The sequence below is a fragment of the Triticum aestivum genome, chromosome 4A, assembly GCF_018294505.1.
Source record: "Triticum aestivum cultivar Chinese Spring chromosome 4A, IWGSC CS RefSeq v2.1, whole genome shotgun sequence".
Classification (NCBI taxonomy): Eukaryota; Viridiplantae; Streptophyta; class Magnoliopsida; order Poales; family Poaceae; genus Triticum; species Triticum aestivum.
This window is the reverse complement of record NC_057803.1, coordinates 11,244,148-11,262,147: the sequence shown is the minus strand read 5'-3', so window position 1 is coordinate 11,262,147 and position 18,000 is coordinate 11,244,148. Positions and strand designations below refer to the sequence as shown.

The 18,000-nt window shown below is 44.9% G+C and overlaps 1 protein-coding gene across 1 annotated transcript; it reads right to left on the bottom strand.

Annotated features, from left to right (window-relative positions):
- Positions 1-14,297: 14,297 nt before the first annotated feature.
- On the bottom strand, positions 14,298-16,949 carry LOC123084766 (homeobox-leucine zipper protein HOX21). Its single transcript, XM_044506269.1, has 3 exons — positions 16,612-16,949; positions 16,067-16,482; positions 14,298-15,179 (listed from the first exon to the last, which is right to left on the bottom strand). The coding sequence occupies exons 1-3, from the start codon at positions 16,829-16,831 to the stop codon at positions 14,796-14,798; spliced, it is 1,020 nt and encodes a 339-aa protein (XP_044362204.1). The 5' UTR covers positions 16,832-16,949; the 3' UTR covers positions 14,298-14,795.
- Positions 16,950-18,000: the final 1,051 nt, after the last annotated feature.

Genomic DNA, 18,000 nt, shown 5'->3' with positions numbered 1-18,000 from the left:
CTACGGGAATCACAAACTTTAACACAATCATTTCTCAAATTCACAACTACTCAACTAGCATGACTCTAATATCACCATCCTCATATCTCAAAACAATTATCAAGTATCAATTTCTTCTTAGTATTCAACACACTCATACGAAAGTTTTATTATTAATCTTGCATACCAAGCATATTAGGATTTTAATCAAATTATCATGCTATTAAGACTCTCAAAATAATCTAAGTGAAGCATGAGAGATAAATAGTTTCTATAAAACAAATCCACCACTGTGCTCTAAAAGATATAAGTGAAGCACTAGAGCAAAACTATAAAGCTCAAAAGATATAAGTGAAGTACATAGAGTATTCTATCAAATTCCAAATCATGTATGGCTCTCTCAGAAGATGTATACAGCAAGGACGACTATGGTAAACTAATAAGAAAAGACTCAAATCATAAAAGACGCTCCAAGCAAAACACATATCATGTGGTGAATAAAAATATAGCTCCAAGTAAAGTTATAGATAGAAGTAGGCGAAAGAGGGGATGCCTTCCGGGGCATCCCCAAGCTTTGGCTTTTAGGTGTCCTTAGATTATCTTGGGGGTGCCATGGGTATCCCCAAGATTAGGCTCTTGCCACTCCTTGTTCCATAATCCATTAAATCTTTACCCAAAACTTGGAAACTTCACAACACAAAACTTAAAGTAGAAAACTCGTGAGCTCCGTTAGCGAAAGAAAACAAAAGACCACTTCAAGGTACTGTAATAAACTCATTCTTTATTTATATGGGTGTTAAACCTACTGTATTCCAACTTCTCTATGGATTATATACTATTTTACTAGCCATAGATTCATCAAAATAAGCAAACAACACACGGAAAACAGAATCTGCTAAAAACAGAACAGTCTGTATTAATCTGTAGCTAGTGCAAGATCTGGAACCCCAAAAATTCTAAAATAAATTGCTGAACGTGAGGAATTTATCTATTAATCATCTTAAAAAATAATTAACTAAATATCACTTTCCAAATAAAAATTACAGCAGTTCTCGTGAGCGCTAAAATTTCTGTTTTTTACAGCAAGTTCAACAAGACTTTCCCCAAGTCTTCCCAACGGTTCTACTTGGCACAAACACTAATTAAACACAAAAAAACACAAACAAAACAGAGGCTAGATAATTTATTTATTACTAAACAGGAGCAAAAAGTAAGGAATAAAAATAAATTTGGGTTGCCTCCCAACAAGCGCTATCGTTTAACGCCCCTAGCTAGGCATAACAAGCAAGAATAGATCTAGGTATTGCCATCTTTGGTAGGCAATCCATAAGTGGCTCTCATGATAGATTCATATGGTAATTTTATTTTCTTTCTAGGGAAGTGTTCCATGCCCTTTTTTAATGGAAATTGAAATCTAATATTCCCTTCCTTCATATCAATAATTGCACCAACCGTTCTAAGGAAAGGTCTACCAGAATAATAGGGCAAGAAGGATTGCAATCTATATCAAGAACGATAAAATCTACGGGCACATAATTCCTATTAGCAACAATAAGAACATCATTAATTCTTCCCATAGGTTTCTTAATAGTGGAATCCGCAAGATGCAAGTTTAGAGAGCAATCATCAAAATCACGGAAATCTAGTAAATCACACAAAGTTTTGGGAATAGTAGAGACACTAGCACCCAAATCACACAAAGCATAAAACTCATAATTTTAATTTAATTTTAATAGTTGGTTCCCACTCATCATAAAGTTTTCTAGGGATAGAAACTTCCAATTCAAGTTTTTCTTCATAAGATTGCATCAAGGCATCAACGATATGTTTAGTAAACGCTTTATTTTGACTATAAGCGTGAGGAGATTTTAGCACGGATTGCAACAAGGAAATACAATCAATCAAAGAGCAATTTTCATAGTTAAATTCCTTGAAATCCATAATAGTGGGTTTAGCAACATCTAGGGTTTTAATTTCTTCAATCCCACTTTTATCAAATTTAGCATCAAGATCAACAAATTCCGAATTCTTAGAACGCCTTCTAGGTAAAGGTGGATCATATTCAGTCCCATCATTATCAAGATTCATATTGCAAAACAAAGATTTAATAGGGGACACATCAATAACTTTTAGATCTTCATCATTATTTTCATAGGAATCCGGTTTAGCGGCCATCTTATTGACTAAGGTAGCTTGCATATCCGAAATTTCAGCCGTTAATTTTTCAAGATGGGCAATTTGGGATCTTATACCATCAAATTCTTTAGACATATCATCGAGCTCTTTATTCATATAATTCATGAAACTTTTTTGTTCCTTAAGCTCATTTCTAAAGAAATTATTATGCTCAAATTGCAAAACCATAAACTTCCTGACGTTGTTTTCGATCTCCTCTAACCTTTTAAGGTGAAGATCACCAAATCTAGGTAGAGCCATCGCGACAAACAAGCAATCCAACACACGAGCAAACAAAGAGCAAACAGGCAAAAGAGGCAAATAGAGAGGGGGGATAGAGAGAGAGAGAGAGAGAGAGAGAGAGAGGGCGAATAAAATGGCAAGGGTGAAGTGGAGGAAAGGAAAACGAGAGGCAAATGGCAAATAATGTAATGCGGGAGATAGGGATTGTGATGGGTACTTGGTATGTTGACTTTTGCGCAGACTCCCCGGCAACGACGCCAGAAATTCTTCTTGCTACCTCTTGAGCACTGCGTTGGATTTCCCCGAAGAGGAAGGGATGATGCAGCAAAATAGCGTAAGTATTTCCCTCAGTTTTTGAGAACCAAGGTATCAATCCAGTAGGAGGCTACGCTCGAGTCCCTCGTACCTACACAAAAACAATAGCTCAACGCAACCAACGCGCTTAGGGGTTGTCAATCCCTTCAGGTCACTTACGAAAGTGAGATCTGATAGAGATGATAAATAATATTTTTTGGTATTTTTGGTATAGAGATGCAAAGTAAAAGTAAAAGCAAAGTAAAAGCAAAGCAATAATAAAGTGATGGAGATTGATATGATGAGAAAGAGACCCGGGGGCCATAGGTTTCACTAGTGGCTTCTCTCAAGAGCATAAGTATTCTACGGTGGGTGAACAAATTACTGTTGAGCAATTGACATAATTGAGCATAGTTATGAGAATATCTAGGTATGATCATGTATATAGGCATCACGTCCGAGACAAGTAGACCGAAACGATTCTGCATCTACTACTATTACTCCACTCATCGACCGCTATCTAGCATGCATCTAGAGTATTAAGTTAAAAACAAAGTAACACCTTAAGCAAGATGACATGAAGTAGAGGGATAGTTTCATGCAATATGATAAAAACCCATCTTGTTATCCTCGATGGCAACGATACAATACATGCCTTGCTGCCCCTTCTGTCATTGGGAAAGGACAGCGCAATATCGAATCCAAAGCTAAGCACTTCTCCTATGGCAAGAACAACCAATCTAGTAGGCCAAACCAAACTGATAATTTAAAGAGACTTGCAAAGATAACCAATCATACATAAAAGAATTCAGAGAAGATTCAAATATTATTCATAGATAGACTTGATCATAAACCCACAATTCATCGGTCTCAACAAACACACCGCAAAAAGAAGATTACATCGAATAGATCTCCATGAGAGAGGGGGAGAACATTGTATTGAGATCCAAAAAGAGAGAAGAAGCCATCTAGCTACTAGCTATGGACCCGTAGGTCTGAAGTAAACTACTCACACTTCATCGGAGGGGCTTGGATGATGATGTAGAAGCCCTCCATGATCGATGCCCCCTCTGGCGGAGCTCCGGAACAGGCCCCAAGATGGGATCTCATGGATACAGAAAGTTGCGGCGGTGAAATTAGGTTTTTGGCTCCGTCCCCGGTCGTTTGGGGGTACGTGGATATATATAGGTGGAAGAAGTACGTCGGTGGAGTTTCGAGGGGCCCACGAGGCAGGGGGCGCGCCCTAGGGGGGCGCCCCCTACCCTCGTGACCACCTCATGGCTTTCTTGACGGATGGTCCAAGTCTCCTGGATCTTATCTGATAAGAAAATCACGTTTCCGAAGGTTTCATTCCGTTTGGACTACGTTTGATATTCCTTTTCTTCGAAACCCTAAAACAGGTAAAAAAACAGCAATTCTGGGTTGGGCCTCCGGTTAATAGGTTGGTCCCAAAAATAATATAAAAGTGGACAATAAAGCCCAATAATGCCTAAAACAGTAGATAGTATAGCATGGAGCAATCAAAACTTATAGATACGTTGGAGACGTATCATGGGGCAGAGACTCGTGCGGCTAGGAGTGCGACGACGCTGAGAATTCCAGCCGAATCTCGCCGGATCTGACGAGGATGACCCACGGACAGGACGTAGGGACGCCCGGGAGCGGCGGGAGCTCATCACGGCGAGGTCTGGCGGGGTTGATGGTGAGCTTCACATCAAGGACCCGCGACGACACCAGTGAACGGCGCTTCTGCGATGATAGATACAGAGAGGTGAAGAAAACAGAAGGAAGAGGAGGAGGGTGGCGATGTGACTTTGGTCGGAGGTCTGGTGCTCGCCGCCAGCGGCGCCGATTCTCCCTCACCACCATCCGGCGAAGCTCGCGGTGAACGACAGTTTTAGGGGAGCATGTTTTGTGAATAAAGCTCGTGTTGCAATAGTCAGCGTGTTTCCGAAACAAAGCTCTTGTTGCAAAGAGGGACCATATGTAGAAATCTTTAAAATTCTGCAACAAGACCTTTGTTGAAAAAAAATCAAGCAAAATCTCTGTTGCAAAAAAGAAAAGAAAAACAGGCACAAGTGATCTTTAAAATTTCTGCAACAAGATCTATGTTGCGAAAAATTTCTACAATAAGATATTTGTTGCAAAAAATAAAAAAATACAGGCTCGGGTGATTGCAATAAATAGACTGTTGCAGAAACATCACTCTTGTTGCAAAGGGTGGCTTCTTACATTACGTTGGTAGATCGAACGGTCATTAATGTATCAATCCAATGGTCAACAAGGCGGTGGAATTTCCGCCAGCGGACGCGTAGCGTCGCCCAAAGATCAAAGAAATCAAACTAAATTGAGTTATCAACATTCCTGCTTTATTCAGTTTATGGTGTTCAATTTAATCTTTTCATGTATAGTTGTTTATGTTTGGGTGTATTGTCGATTTTCATTCTGCATAAACTGAATGGCCCAACAGACCACACACATTGAAATGTGCCTTCTTTTTTCTAACTTCCCTACTTTGCTCGCACGTATAGGCATGGCCCTAACCCATGTATGATGCACACTCCCCACACAAATTCATTTTCACTCGCGCCTCTCTGGTTCACTTTTCTCGCATTGCTTAAAAAGCCTCCAATCTCTCAACCTAGTCGCCCCAACTTCTGATTGGATCTACTACCACACACCCTAGCTATAACGACTCCAACAATGCTCAAGTTGGCATGGATCTCCGGTGGCTGGTAGTATGATGTTGGCCTTCCACAACAAATCTACCATCTGAGGGGCCTACCGAGGAAGACACAGAAAGTGGCGACACGACGCACGAAGCCGAAAATTAGTTTGCCCATCCCCCTCGATGAAATAACCCCCAAGCGCAGGAAGTCCTATTCAACACTCAACTTGTTGAAGGATGAGCAAATGCGCACACCCCAAGATGCTCGCTTTGGTTGTCTGGCCAGTCGCTAGCTTGGACCTTGGCCCATCTAGAGAAGCGAAGGAAAAAGCACAAAAAAGGAAGATTTGAGGAAAAAAAGAGTGGCGGTATCTAGAATGTTTGGGAAAAATAAAAATTGTTTAGAAATTTAAAACACAGTAAAATAAGATATTTGGATAAAATATATTCATGAATTTAAAAATGTGCATGATTTTATGAAATGTTCATGAATTTCAGAAAATGATCACTGAAAAATTAAAATATCACTAATTTAAAAATGTGCTTGTATTTGAAAAGAAGTTTCCTTCATTTTTTTAAATCATCAATTTTAAAAATGTTCATGAGTTTAAAGTAGTTTTAGCAATTTGCGGAGGGGAATCATGTTCACGCGCGAATAGACCCAATGGCAATGCACAAACGCTGAGAGCGCCGATTTAGGATCCTAGCACTCGAAGGCGACTCGAGTGGGCCGACCCATCAAATCAACGATTTGATTTCGGACGGACGGTCGGGCGAACGAGACCAGCGATGACTGCTTCATGTAGTGACTCATAGTGATGACTGCATCACGTCTGGTACCCCCTAAAATATCTGGTTGGTTGGATGATGCTTGACTGGTTGACCGGTCAATGGTTGATTTTGAAACAAAATACATTTATTAAAAGTCTGGAAAAATCATGAATTAAAGAATGTTCATGGATTCGAAAAAAGTTCTCAAAATTTTTGAAAGAAAATCACAAATTTGAAATAATTCATTGATTTTTAAAAAGTTCATCAATTTTGAGAAAGTTTTATCGATTTTAAGGAAAGTTAATGAAATTTGAAAAAATTATGGACTTTGCCAAAAATCATCGATTTTTCTAAAAACTTAATCAACTTCGTAAAAAAGTTCACAAATTGTAAAAAGTTCATCTATTTTGATTTTTTTCCTTCAATTTTGAAAAAGAATCACCAATTTTGAAATAAATTTTATCAATTTCTAGTTTTTTTAAAGCACACATTTAAGGAAAATTAACTAAATAAAACCTCCGGAAACTGACTAACGAATTGGGAAAACCGGTTTGGGAAGATTCTGGAAGCTTCCGGCTTTCACGAGGGTGAAGAAAAAAAAGAAATAAATTAAGTAAGTAAGTGTGCATGAGCGGCTTTATGGCCTACTGGTTACAATTGTTCCCTCGTAATGAAGAGCTCTCGAGTTCGAACTCCGCCGGCTGCATCTTTTCTGATGTTTAAAGAGAAGAAATAACGGTAAAAAAAATGACCGGCTCATACCTGAGGGGGCGCACTAGTTTACAGTTTGCACTATACCCGACGCCTGAAGCGCTTAATAGGAAATGCCGCATTCCTAGAGAGCTTAGTAAATTAAGAGATGCAACGTTTCCTCGGGCTTTACCACCGATTTGCATCATCGTGAGTTTCATGGGCTTATCTTAGAAATATATGCCTTAGCCAGCCCATTTTTTATGCACATAGTCTACTACTCCCTCATTCCCAAAATATAAGGTATGATTGACTTTTCATGATCTTTAATGCACGACTTTGACGACAAATGTATATCAAAGTATTTGTATTGAACAGTATAAATGGCATCATCAAATTTGTTTGGCAAAACAAATTTATTTCATATATATGTATATTAATTTTATAGACATACAATACGTGAAAATTATCGTCAAAATTATACAATCAAGACCAAAAAACTAAAAAAGTCAATCGGTGCCTTATATTCCTTTCGTCTGAAAAAGCTTGTACCAAGTCCGAAAAAGTTTGTCCCTCAAATGTATGTATCCAACACCAAGTTAGTGCTATATACATCCATTTGAGGAACAAGTTTGGACAAGTTTTTTCGGACGGAGGGAGTATGTTGGGAAGGAGGGAGTAATAAGGTGCAGCTTCTATTTCTGGCACTTAGCGACATGTAAGTAGGTCTCGCCTCTCATGCGCCGAGAAGGATCTTGCCTCTGTCCGGGCTAGTGCTGTAGTGTCGTGCGAGTTTCTCCATTGTTTTATTTAGCCTTTTCACGGCCTTGTATTGGTTTTCTTTAGGTTTTCCTTGTTTTTTATTTTTGTTTTTGTACTCGGTTTTGCAATTTTCTTTCCTTGGTTTTCACCGATTTTCTTTGGATTTCCTTGGTTTTATTTTTTATTTTTTTACTATGTTTCATTTTTTTCTTTCCTTGATTTTCACCGGTTTTCTTCGGGTTTTTTCTTCATTTTGAGCACATGTCAAAATTTTATACTCATTGTGCATTTTTCGTATACATTAGTAACATAGTTTTATACATTTTTAAAATAAATGATTAATATTTTCATAAATATATGTTTTGATGTCTATTTTTTTTCATAAGCACTGTATATCTTTCATCTACATCAAAACTTCTATAGATGATTGACAATGTCCAATTACGAGACTTTTTTTAAACTCATGTTTTTCTTATTTGTTGAAATATCTTTTTGAATGGTGCAGAATTGCTGAAACTAAATGAACATTTGTTTTTACATTTTAGAATATTTTTTTAAGAAAGTGTCAAACATATTTATGAAAAGTGTCAACATTTTTTAATGGATGTACATTTTTAAAATGGCACAAGACATTTTTTTATTACACAAGCATTTTTTACATTGTATAAATCTTTTCAAGAATTTCACGTACATATTTTTGAAATGCATTAAAATATTTGAAATGTCACATACATATTTTTAATGCTACACACATTTTCTAAAAAGTTGAGCGAACATATGTTTTACACTGCATGAACCTTCTTAAATGTGCAATGAACATTTTTTAAAGAAAGTTAACTAAATTAATTTTTTTTGAGAGAACTAAATTAATTTTTCATAATATATGCATTTAGTATTTTTGAAAAATATAGACACAAGTAAAAACACGTGTGTGACGACCCCACATGTCTACCGGGCCAGCTCACTACCAGCTTCCTGCAGACGAGCCGAGCTAATATCTCGCACAAAACGAGCCATAGCCGTGTGCCCGGCGCCTTTATTGGTGGGCTTTGTTCATGGTGGATCCCAGTGCAAAAAGAAAAAGGGATCCAATGGTGGGCTTGGTGCATGGCTTGCCATATGAAAATCAGTGTTGATGCAGGCTTATTTGACACAGGTACAGCAGCAGCAGCAGCAGCAGTATGTCGGAATAGTACAGGCTTGTATTTGGGCTCTTCGACGCTCGTATTTTCAGGAATTACTGATCCTGGAGTGGTTGAAGCTTTAGCTTGCCGCGAAGCACTTGCTTTAGCAGAAGATCTCTCGTTTTAGAATTTTGTGGTGGCAAGTGACTGCAAAACAGTAATTGATGACATACAAAGAGGAGAGGGTGGAGCTTATATGACAGTCATAAAGGAGATCTCCATGCGAAGATCCTCTTTTAGTTCATGTGTTTTTACTTTCGAAGGTAGAGCATCGAACATTGACTCACACAATTTTGCCAAACATTCTTTGATATTTGACCAGGGTCGCCACTTGTGGCTAATTCACCCCCATGACCCTTCATGTATCCCGCTTCATATTCAACCAGATGAATAAAGTGTTTTGGCAACTTTAAAAAAAAATTCAGGCTGCCATGTGAAGAAGATGGAAATTTCTTCGTAGAACGGAGGAGAAATCATTCATTACGAGCTGACCATCAGCCTTTCAGCTTGTTTTTTTTTAAGAATTTTTCATTCAAATCATGGATCAGTACAAAGTAGTTGGTCCTTACAAGCACACTGAAACGCAAACACAAAGAACCATGAACACCTAAAGTAATCTAAGGCAACCATAACACGAGAAGATCTCTGGAGCTCTGTGTCATCATCCCTCAATCTTGAGAGAAGACCCCTGCAGCAGAAGGATCTGTAACCAGTCGCAAACAGGTCATCATCTTCGATCACGGTACAATTGTCGCCACGCTGCTTCCTCCTTTCTTGACACCAGCGCTGAGAGGGCATGGACATCAATCCAACACACCTGCAACAGCCGTCGCCATCTTTGACTTTGAGTACCGCGAAAAGTGTCCCTTCCGGAAGGAAGAGAACTCGAGTCATCCGACCGGTCCAGCACCGCGGTCGGGCCATCCGCCCGGACAAAGCAGGATATCCCACCAGCATCAGCGCAGAGGAAGGAGAAGAACAGCAGCATCAAATCATACCAACAGGGAAGAAGAAAGGTCTTCGTTTCCCTGCTTTCATCGCCCATCCAAACGGCGAGTGTCGATGGACCTCCAACCACCATAGCCCGCGACCTCGACGAGATCCGGGGATACCCAACACCGCTGGCTTCTAGACAAGACAAAAGCCTCGCCTGACCGTGAACGGAGCCCGGAGAAACTTATTCCGACGCGACACCACCGCAACGGCCTCGACAGCGTCTCCCTCAACCCTAACCCTACCACACACCCACCTAGCGAACAGACTCAAGGTTCCCGCTCCCTCCCGCCGCCGGAGCGGCCGACGAAGAGAGAGGGAACCAGCGGCGGCACCGACGGCTCGCAAGGGATCCCTCTTCGCCTCCTTAATCGCCTAGATTCTACTTTTCCGGTTCGGCGGCGTCAAGTTAGCACGCCTTTCAGCTTGTAGAACGGAAGAAAGAAGCCGCAGAAGAAACCGAAACACAACTTTCAGCTGCAGCAGGGCTACTGGGCCATCATCATCAGAGAATAGGTCGACTAAAATGATGGGATCTCCTCGATCCCCGCGCTGATTCTACCCTTTCTACCACGTTCAATCTTCTACCCCGTCACGTGCTCACTCCTAAAGTGCGGTATCATCTCACACTAGTCACCGCAGACGCCCCCTCAAGCAGGAGGATGCAGGTGGATACGGAGTATTACGCGGCGTACCATTCGACGAATCAAATCATTGCCTGACAATTAACCAGCTTCAACACGATGTCAGTGCCGCTGCCGATGATGAATCGCGATCGGCAGACAGAGATCTGCAGGAAACTTTCCTTGCGGTTCCGGACCACCAAAACCAGACCAAAGCTCAGCCGCAGATCGGCAGACAGAGATCTGCTGAGCTTGCGATTCCTCGCGATTCATTCGCCCGGGAGCTCGCCCTTTTTCCTCCGGAGCTGTGGACTGTATGGACTATGGAGTATGCAAATACGTCTCCGCATCGTGCAGCGATGGCAGGCGCGGACACGAGCACAAGCAGACAGAGGAGGCGGGCGACACCTCGCGCCTACACGCCATGTGCGTCGCACCTGTGACCTGTCGCCGCCCCTTCCCACCTCCGGCACCAGCGCCACGAACAAACCAGGCCCGAAAGCCCCCAGAATATGCCAGGGCGCGCGCACACATGCAGCGAAATCCAAATTCGAATTAACTAGGGATTCGTATCATCATCTTCCTCCTCCGCCCCGCCCCGCGCACACCAGACGCGGCGTGCTATCGGTTGGGGCAGTTGGACGGCACATGCCCGTGAATCTCCCCCTTCCTTTTTATTCCCGGGGGCGATCGATCCACTTGATAAAACTCGTCCGCGCGCCGGAATCGGAACCTGGCGGGCGATGATGATGGACGACGGATGGGCTTTCGCGATTCTTAATCTTGATAGCGCCGTGGCGGGCTGACTTTAGCCGCCGGTTTCATGTGCGCCCAACCGCGCCCGCGTCCCTCGCCGAATTCTCTATGCCGTCCGTCAGACACCCCACATGCACTCGTACGCTCATACCATATTCCTATTCATATTCTTATTCCCACCCGGCCGGTTAAACTAGTGACTCCGGCGAAATCTATCTCCAACAGATAAGATAAACATGCACGCATTGTTGATGATGCTCATTATTTACCTCCAGAAGAAATCCCGACCGAAAAATGGCGGCACGAGCTTCACGTGCACCCTGGCTTGTTACCACGGTAGATTTCTCTTACTGAACGTGTGGGTAGAGGATGGATCATGGATGTATGCGGGTTGGAACTTGGAACCCTCGGGCGGTACTACAAACGCAGCGTACGTCGACGGAGCCGGGCCAGGCCGGGACGGACCACGTAGCCGTCGGCATCAGGGCCGACCGATCTGGCTAGCACATTTCTGCATGCATGCGTGGACGGATCGACGATCGATGGCTCGAGCGATACCGATACCGATCCGTGGCGTGGCCGCTAGCGGCACAGCTGGGGCATGGCAAAGGACGCATGGGCAGTGGTGGCACTGTGCTCCCACATGCGCCCGGCCATGCGTGCGTGCCCCGCCCTCTGAAAAGAGCACCCAACCGATGCAACAGCTTGGACTATATATGCTATGCCACCGTCCGCCCGCTGCTGCCTCGTCGTCCTCGCCGAGCCCATCGCGGCTAGGCACCATCTCCATCGTATGTATGTATGTGCGCCCCGGTCGACGGCGACAGTCCAGTCCCTCTACTCGCCCCGGTCACCATCCACCTCCCTCTCGGTTACGAATTTTCACGCGCCAAGTGAGAAGCGACGGCATGTCGACATGAAATATACCGGACCGGAGCCTGATCGTGTGCATACAATGGACGTGGAATTCACGGCGGCCGGAATGTGTAGGACATGTGCCTGGGCCGGTGACGTCGAGAACAAGGGTCCGTGGTTTTTCTGCCGCGACGTACCGCGGGGCAGAGGGGTACGGGGGCCGGCCCGGCCATGGTCCTTTGGTTTTTTCTGCATGGGATCGGTCACTGTGGGTGCCCCCGGACCCGCCACGGCTGATCAGCCCACAAGGGCTTGTTGCTCTTCTTCTCTCTTCGTCTCTCCCCGTCCGTCCATGAGATGAGGCGTAGAGCTGGCCACGACGCGACCCGCCCTTGCCAATGCAACGCATACACACTTGCCCCCCCCCCCCCCCCCCCCCCCCTCTCTCACTGACTCCTTTTCATACTACAGCAGCAAAGAGTAGTAAGATTTGCAGGTTTGGTTGTATGAGTTGTTAACTGCTACGGCACCCGGCCGGTTGCCCGTCGACGCACGGAAACGTACATATGATCAGTGGCGGAGCCAGCTCAAACTTAGAGCCTGGGCAAGATATACGTGATGCCAAGTTAATTAAATTTTGCCCAAACAAACTGTAAGTAAATCATTTATTTACTACTAGAGCTCCATGCACATGCACCATGGGAGCCCGGGCAGCAGCCCCGGCTCGCCGGGTGCTGTCTCCGCCATTGCATATGATTCGATCTATCCATGAACAGTCTTACTAAGCCTTAGTCGACTGAAACATAATGAAGTCCGAGTCGATGCTATATCTGTGAGATCTTACATTAAGGTTCATGCAAGATTGTTTTTTTAGTTTTTTTCTTTTTCTCTTTCACATGTTATGTCACTTGACTGAGAAGTAGCCACATCTATCAGTGAATTGGCCATGTGTCGTGAGCACATTGACGCGCGTAGGGAGAGGGATTGCGAAACGTTTTTCACCCCACTCCACTCCACTCCGCTCCGCTGGCATTGATGATTGGGTGCGTACGTGCCCCTGTTCCCATGCCGTGCACCTCGCCAATCATTTTCAGACAGGCAGGCTAGCAGCACCCCGGCTGGGTCAACTGTAGCAACCAGCGATGCGGAGGCGGAGCAAGGCTGATCCAGGCGGCGGATCATCGAGGTAGAAAAGCAAAAAAACATGATGCACCAAGACACAGCGTCTCTGTAGCCAGGGCTGAATATTCCGATCCACTATTTAACCAGCTACTACATACCATACGTACTACCACCACTACAGAAAAATCCACATCCTCCTACTCTACAATGCATGCAATAATATGTTTTTCACTTACTTCCCATCAATCATATATATACATGCGGTGCGACGGAGTACGGAATGTACGTAGCACATCTGCAAGTTTTCGATCGTGTGTTTTTCAGAGGACGGGTGAATTCATTCTCTTAGTTTTCAACGTGTTTGAATTGCAGCGTGCAAGACCAATTAAATTCACTGGTATGCCGCAAAAGTTGGACTCTTGGCGAGCTCGACATGCGGCGTGCGACAGCTTGAAAAAGGAAAAGGGCCCCGGCAGGACATAACTGTCCAAATGTTGCTGGTGCACCACACCATGGCCACGCTCTTCTGTTCCTTTTTCAATGCCCTTAACTGCCTTGCATTGTAGGAGCAGGAGCAAGTTAATTTAATGACGCGCATCTGCGTCGCTGCTTAGCGTAACAGTGCAAACTGGCTGCACTGTCTAAATAAGGGTAGATTCATGATCCTTGCATGCATATTCATCCAAGTACAGTAGTATAATATATCCTTGCATATATTCATCCAATTAATTACTCCCTCCGTAAGACGTTTTTTTTTGACAAAAAACATCTTACATTATGGAATGGAAGGAGTGCCTTCCAAGAAATATCACCGAAACCCGAACATATTTGATTCTTTAAAAGTTTCATTCACTCTGGGTCAATTGTAGTACATCCATTTTTTTGAAGTTCTAGAAACAATTTTTTGTTTTAGTTATTTTATTAGTTTTCTAGTTTTAAACTTGTTTAGAAAATTTTGCATTTCCGAAAAACTTGTGCAAATGTTCAATGGTGGGGCACAAAGTAGCTGAATTTTCTGAAAATTTCAATCACATGTAGTCCTTTGGAAAAATGTATTTCTGTGTAGATGTTCATAAGATAAAATGTTGAACTATGGACAATAGTAAGCATTTTTTACACAAGGAATATGTTAACCTCGGCCTCTCGGGCAAGTGTCGCAACCACACTAAGTATGTCACAGTCTTCACATAATCCATATATAAATAGGGGGAATAAGCACCAAATGCACCATTAACCTATACAACAACGGATGAACACACCGCCTCACAATTCACAAATTTATGTATGGGAACAAAAAAGAGAGGGAAAAAAACAAGAAAAATAATAAGAATACCAAAGGTAGGTACTATTCAACTCCAAAATCTACCTAGACACGCTTCACACACACCGGACTTATTCCCCTACAAGTACCCCCACCCACTATTCATCATCAACTCGATCGATCCATGACCATGACTCAAATCGCATCACCATCGTCTTCAGTAGGCACCTCATGGATGAACTGAACCCCCCTCTCATCAAACATGCATGTACAACCGTCTCCACCGTACGCACGTACGTCCTCATCAAGAATCCAAACGCATCGAATATTTATGCACGCTCATTGCTGACCATGCAAGCAAAGCAGACGTCATTGACTGCAACGAAGATATGTATCGTGCCGGCCGACGGGCCGGACGATCAGTTGAACTGCTGGTGGTCCGCCCACGGCCAGAACGGCGGCGGCTCGTCGACGCCGCAGAGGAGGTTGCCGAAGCTGGCCGTGTCGGGGCCGCCGTGGTGGTGCTCCATCTTGGGGACGGAGGCGTGGAGGAGATGGTCGATGTCGACGCCGGCGGATGGGCGTGCGACGGAGGGGTAGAAGGGGATCATTCCCCCGCCGCTGCCGCCCCCCTGCTGGTGCGACGGCGGAGCGTCCATGGGGCCGTCGGACGGCGGCGTGCGCGAGATGTCGAGGTTGATCTCGGAGCTGTTCTCGCTGCGGTTGCTGCAGGACGCCTCCGTCTCCTTGTTGAGGTTGATCAGCTCCGACGCCGCCTCCCTGCAGCCCTTCAGTCCCAGTATCTGCATTCATCACCATATATACATCAGTATACATCAGCATTCAACAATCGAATCCATCTTGGTTTAGCTAGCTTGTACCGGTACGCAATGCAAGCATGGCATTGGCAGGTACCTAGAATTTCGCATTGGTAGTTCATGCAGACGTTCAGCAGTGAATCTGAATCATGCATCTGTATCTGCCTGAATGCTAGTACTACTAGCAACAAGGAGAAAGCAAGCTAAGCTACACTTGCTGACCTGCACATGCGCACCTAATCATACGGGCACTAATGGTGTTTCCGGGGCGGCCCACACATAATTGCAAATCTGATCGCGGTGAAAAGGCACACATGCAGCGGGGGAGTACGTCCCTGCGACCATGGCAGGCATCACAGAGATGTCACGACCGGGATGATGAAGCCATTGACTCCACTGCAATCGATCGATGGATCGATGGATCCTCCTCAAAGGACTCGGCGCAGCATGGGCACGAGCATCTACCTGCTGCGGACGCTGCCATATTCTGCTGGGCCTTTCCGAAAAGCTACTGTGCCTGCTCAGCTCAACGATGACGATTTCGCAGGTGTAGATGGAAAGGCGTGGGCATGGGCGCCGCTTCCAACAACCTTTCTGCAAGCACTGAAACCCACATGGATCCGAGCCGGACATCACCAACCAATCATTGAGCCGGGGAGGCCGCCCCGAGAAAGCGCAACCGAACGGCGGGCGCCCCAGATCGTCACCCGCGCGCGCAGATCTAGGCCAGCGGCGTGCTGCTCTACTGCCGTGGCCGGCCGCCCAGATGCATGCTTGCCGTCGCCGGACTGAATTGACTGCCGGAGCTACTCACACTAATTTGCATTGTGGTCTACTACAGTGGGTAGGTACTGGTAGATGTGTAGGAGTACCTCGGACTGGAGCTTCTTGTTGTGGGAGAGGAGGGCGTCGTTCTCGGCCTTGACGGCGTCGAACTGGCGCTTGAGCACGTCGTAGTCCTTCTCCAGCTGCTTTGTCTTCCACCGGGCGCGGCGGTTCTGGAACCAGATGGCCACCTGCCGGGGCTGCAGCCCCAGCGCGCGGGCCAGCTGCATCTTGCGCTCCGGCTCCAGCTTGTTGGCCACCTCGAAGTTCTTCTCCAGCGTCCGCACCTGCTCCACGTTCAGCCGCCGCTTCTTCTCGCCGCCCAGCTGCGACCCGTCGTCCGACGTCTCCTCCTCGTTCGCGCCCCCGCCGCCGCCTCCGCCCGTCACCTCGTCGCCGCCGCAGCCCCCGTCGCCGCCGCCCCCGTACATCGCCGGGCGCTTCCCCAGCATTGGCGACAGACCTGCAGCACACGTACGTACAGCATGTTAGCAAAGACCTGGATCGGCTCGGTTTACCGGCGCATTGCGTGCACGATCCGTGCGAGGGTGGCGAATTAACTGACAAGGCATGAAGTTATGGGTGTGCCTACCGTCGCGGAAGTCCTGGAGGGAGGGGCATTGGGGGGAGGGGAGGAAGGGGTTGTGCTGGGGATGGGGGGGAGGGAGGTGGTGCTCATGGTGGTGGTGGTGGTGGTGCTGCTGGTGGTGTTCTTGGGAGGGGTCATGCTGCGGCGGTGCTTGCTGCATGTGGAGGAGGAAATTCGGAGGGAAGAAGGCGGAGGGAGAGGACGCCATGCCATTGCTGGCCATTGGCTTCTTCAAAGGAGGACGGCGATGGGCATGGGGAGTATTTGAGAGAGGGAGAGGAGGAGAGAGAGAGAGAGAGAGCTGTGTGTGTGTGAGAGAGAGAAACTGAGAGGGGGAGAGAAGATGATGAGGAAAAGGAAATATAACAAGCTAGGTGTGCATGGTGGTTGTTTATCAAAAATAAATAAAATGGGAAAAAGGGTGTAGGAGTACTACTATGACATTTTCCAAAATAAAATGCTGCTTTGAAGAGTCAAACTGATATTCTAGGAGCTACTAGTAGTACTATGGCTCACAGTATTGCTATGATACAACAAGGGTAGTGAAGTTTTTTTTTCTGCCGTAATAAGTAAGAGTTTTTTACAATCCTAAACTGTACTACCTCAGATTCATAAAAAGTGTCGTAGTTTTGAACTAACTCTAGTTTAAATTAGCTCGAAACTGCAACACTTATTTTATCTTGGATTGGAGGGAATATGAGTTTTTCTTAATTTTCTTCAATTTTGGCATTTTTATAAGTCTTCTGATCAGCAATGCAGTTGTCCTTATTCTAGGTTCTTCCTATTTTGAACTTACTATAAACTAAAGATTCAGTAACATTTTGTTGAAACCCAGAGTACACCTTTTTCCGATATGCCCTGTGGCAAGGACGTATAAATTACTCCCTCTGTCCCAGAATATAAGAAAGTTTTTGACACTATGCTAGTGTTAAAAACGTTTTTATATTTTGAGACGGAGGGAGTAGAAATTACCATCACACTGGGGGTTACCAAGTGGGCCCTGTGCACACTGATAAAATTAAACCACAATCAACTGCCCAAATTTGATGCGGCGCCATTCTCCGTTTTAAAATTACCAGCAGACAACGTTGGCATGCACATTGCCTAGCTAAAATGGCCTGCCAGCGAAAGTGTACCACAAAGGACCATGCTTCCCAAAAGCTATGCCTCAGGCTGAGTAGGATAGTAGCTTCCACAGTGCCTTTATTTTCTTCCATGTGCTAGCTAGCATCGACCTATACATTTTTTGCTAGTGCCTTTTCAAACCTTTTTGTGTCCTTTCTTTTCCCTTTTAAATGATTTATTTATAAAGATCAATGTTAATGTGAAGTTGATACTCCCCCCATTTCAATGAATAAGGCACACACACATTTTAAATTTTTAATTTGACAA

Bases quoted from the DNA above. Each gene is read 5' to 3' on its own strand.
- LOC123084766 (XM_044506269.1), bottom strand. From the start codon at position 16,831: ATGGCCAGCAATGGCATGGCGTCCTCTCCCTCCGCCTTCTTCCCTCCG. The intron at 16,483-16,611 runs GTAGGCACACCC...CGTGTGCTGCAG, and splicing joins CCTCCAGGACTTCCGCGACG to GTCTGTCGCCAATGCTGGGG. The intron at 15,180-16,066 runs GTACTCCTACAC...TGATGAATGCAG, and splicing joins ACAAGAAGCTCCAGTCCGAG to ATACTGGGACTGAAGGGCTG.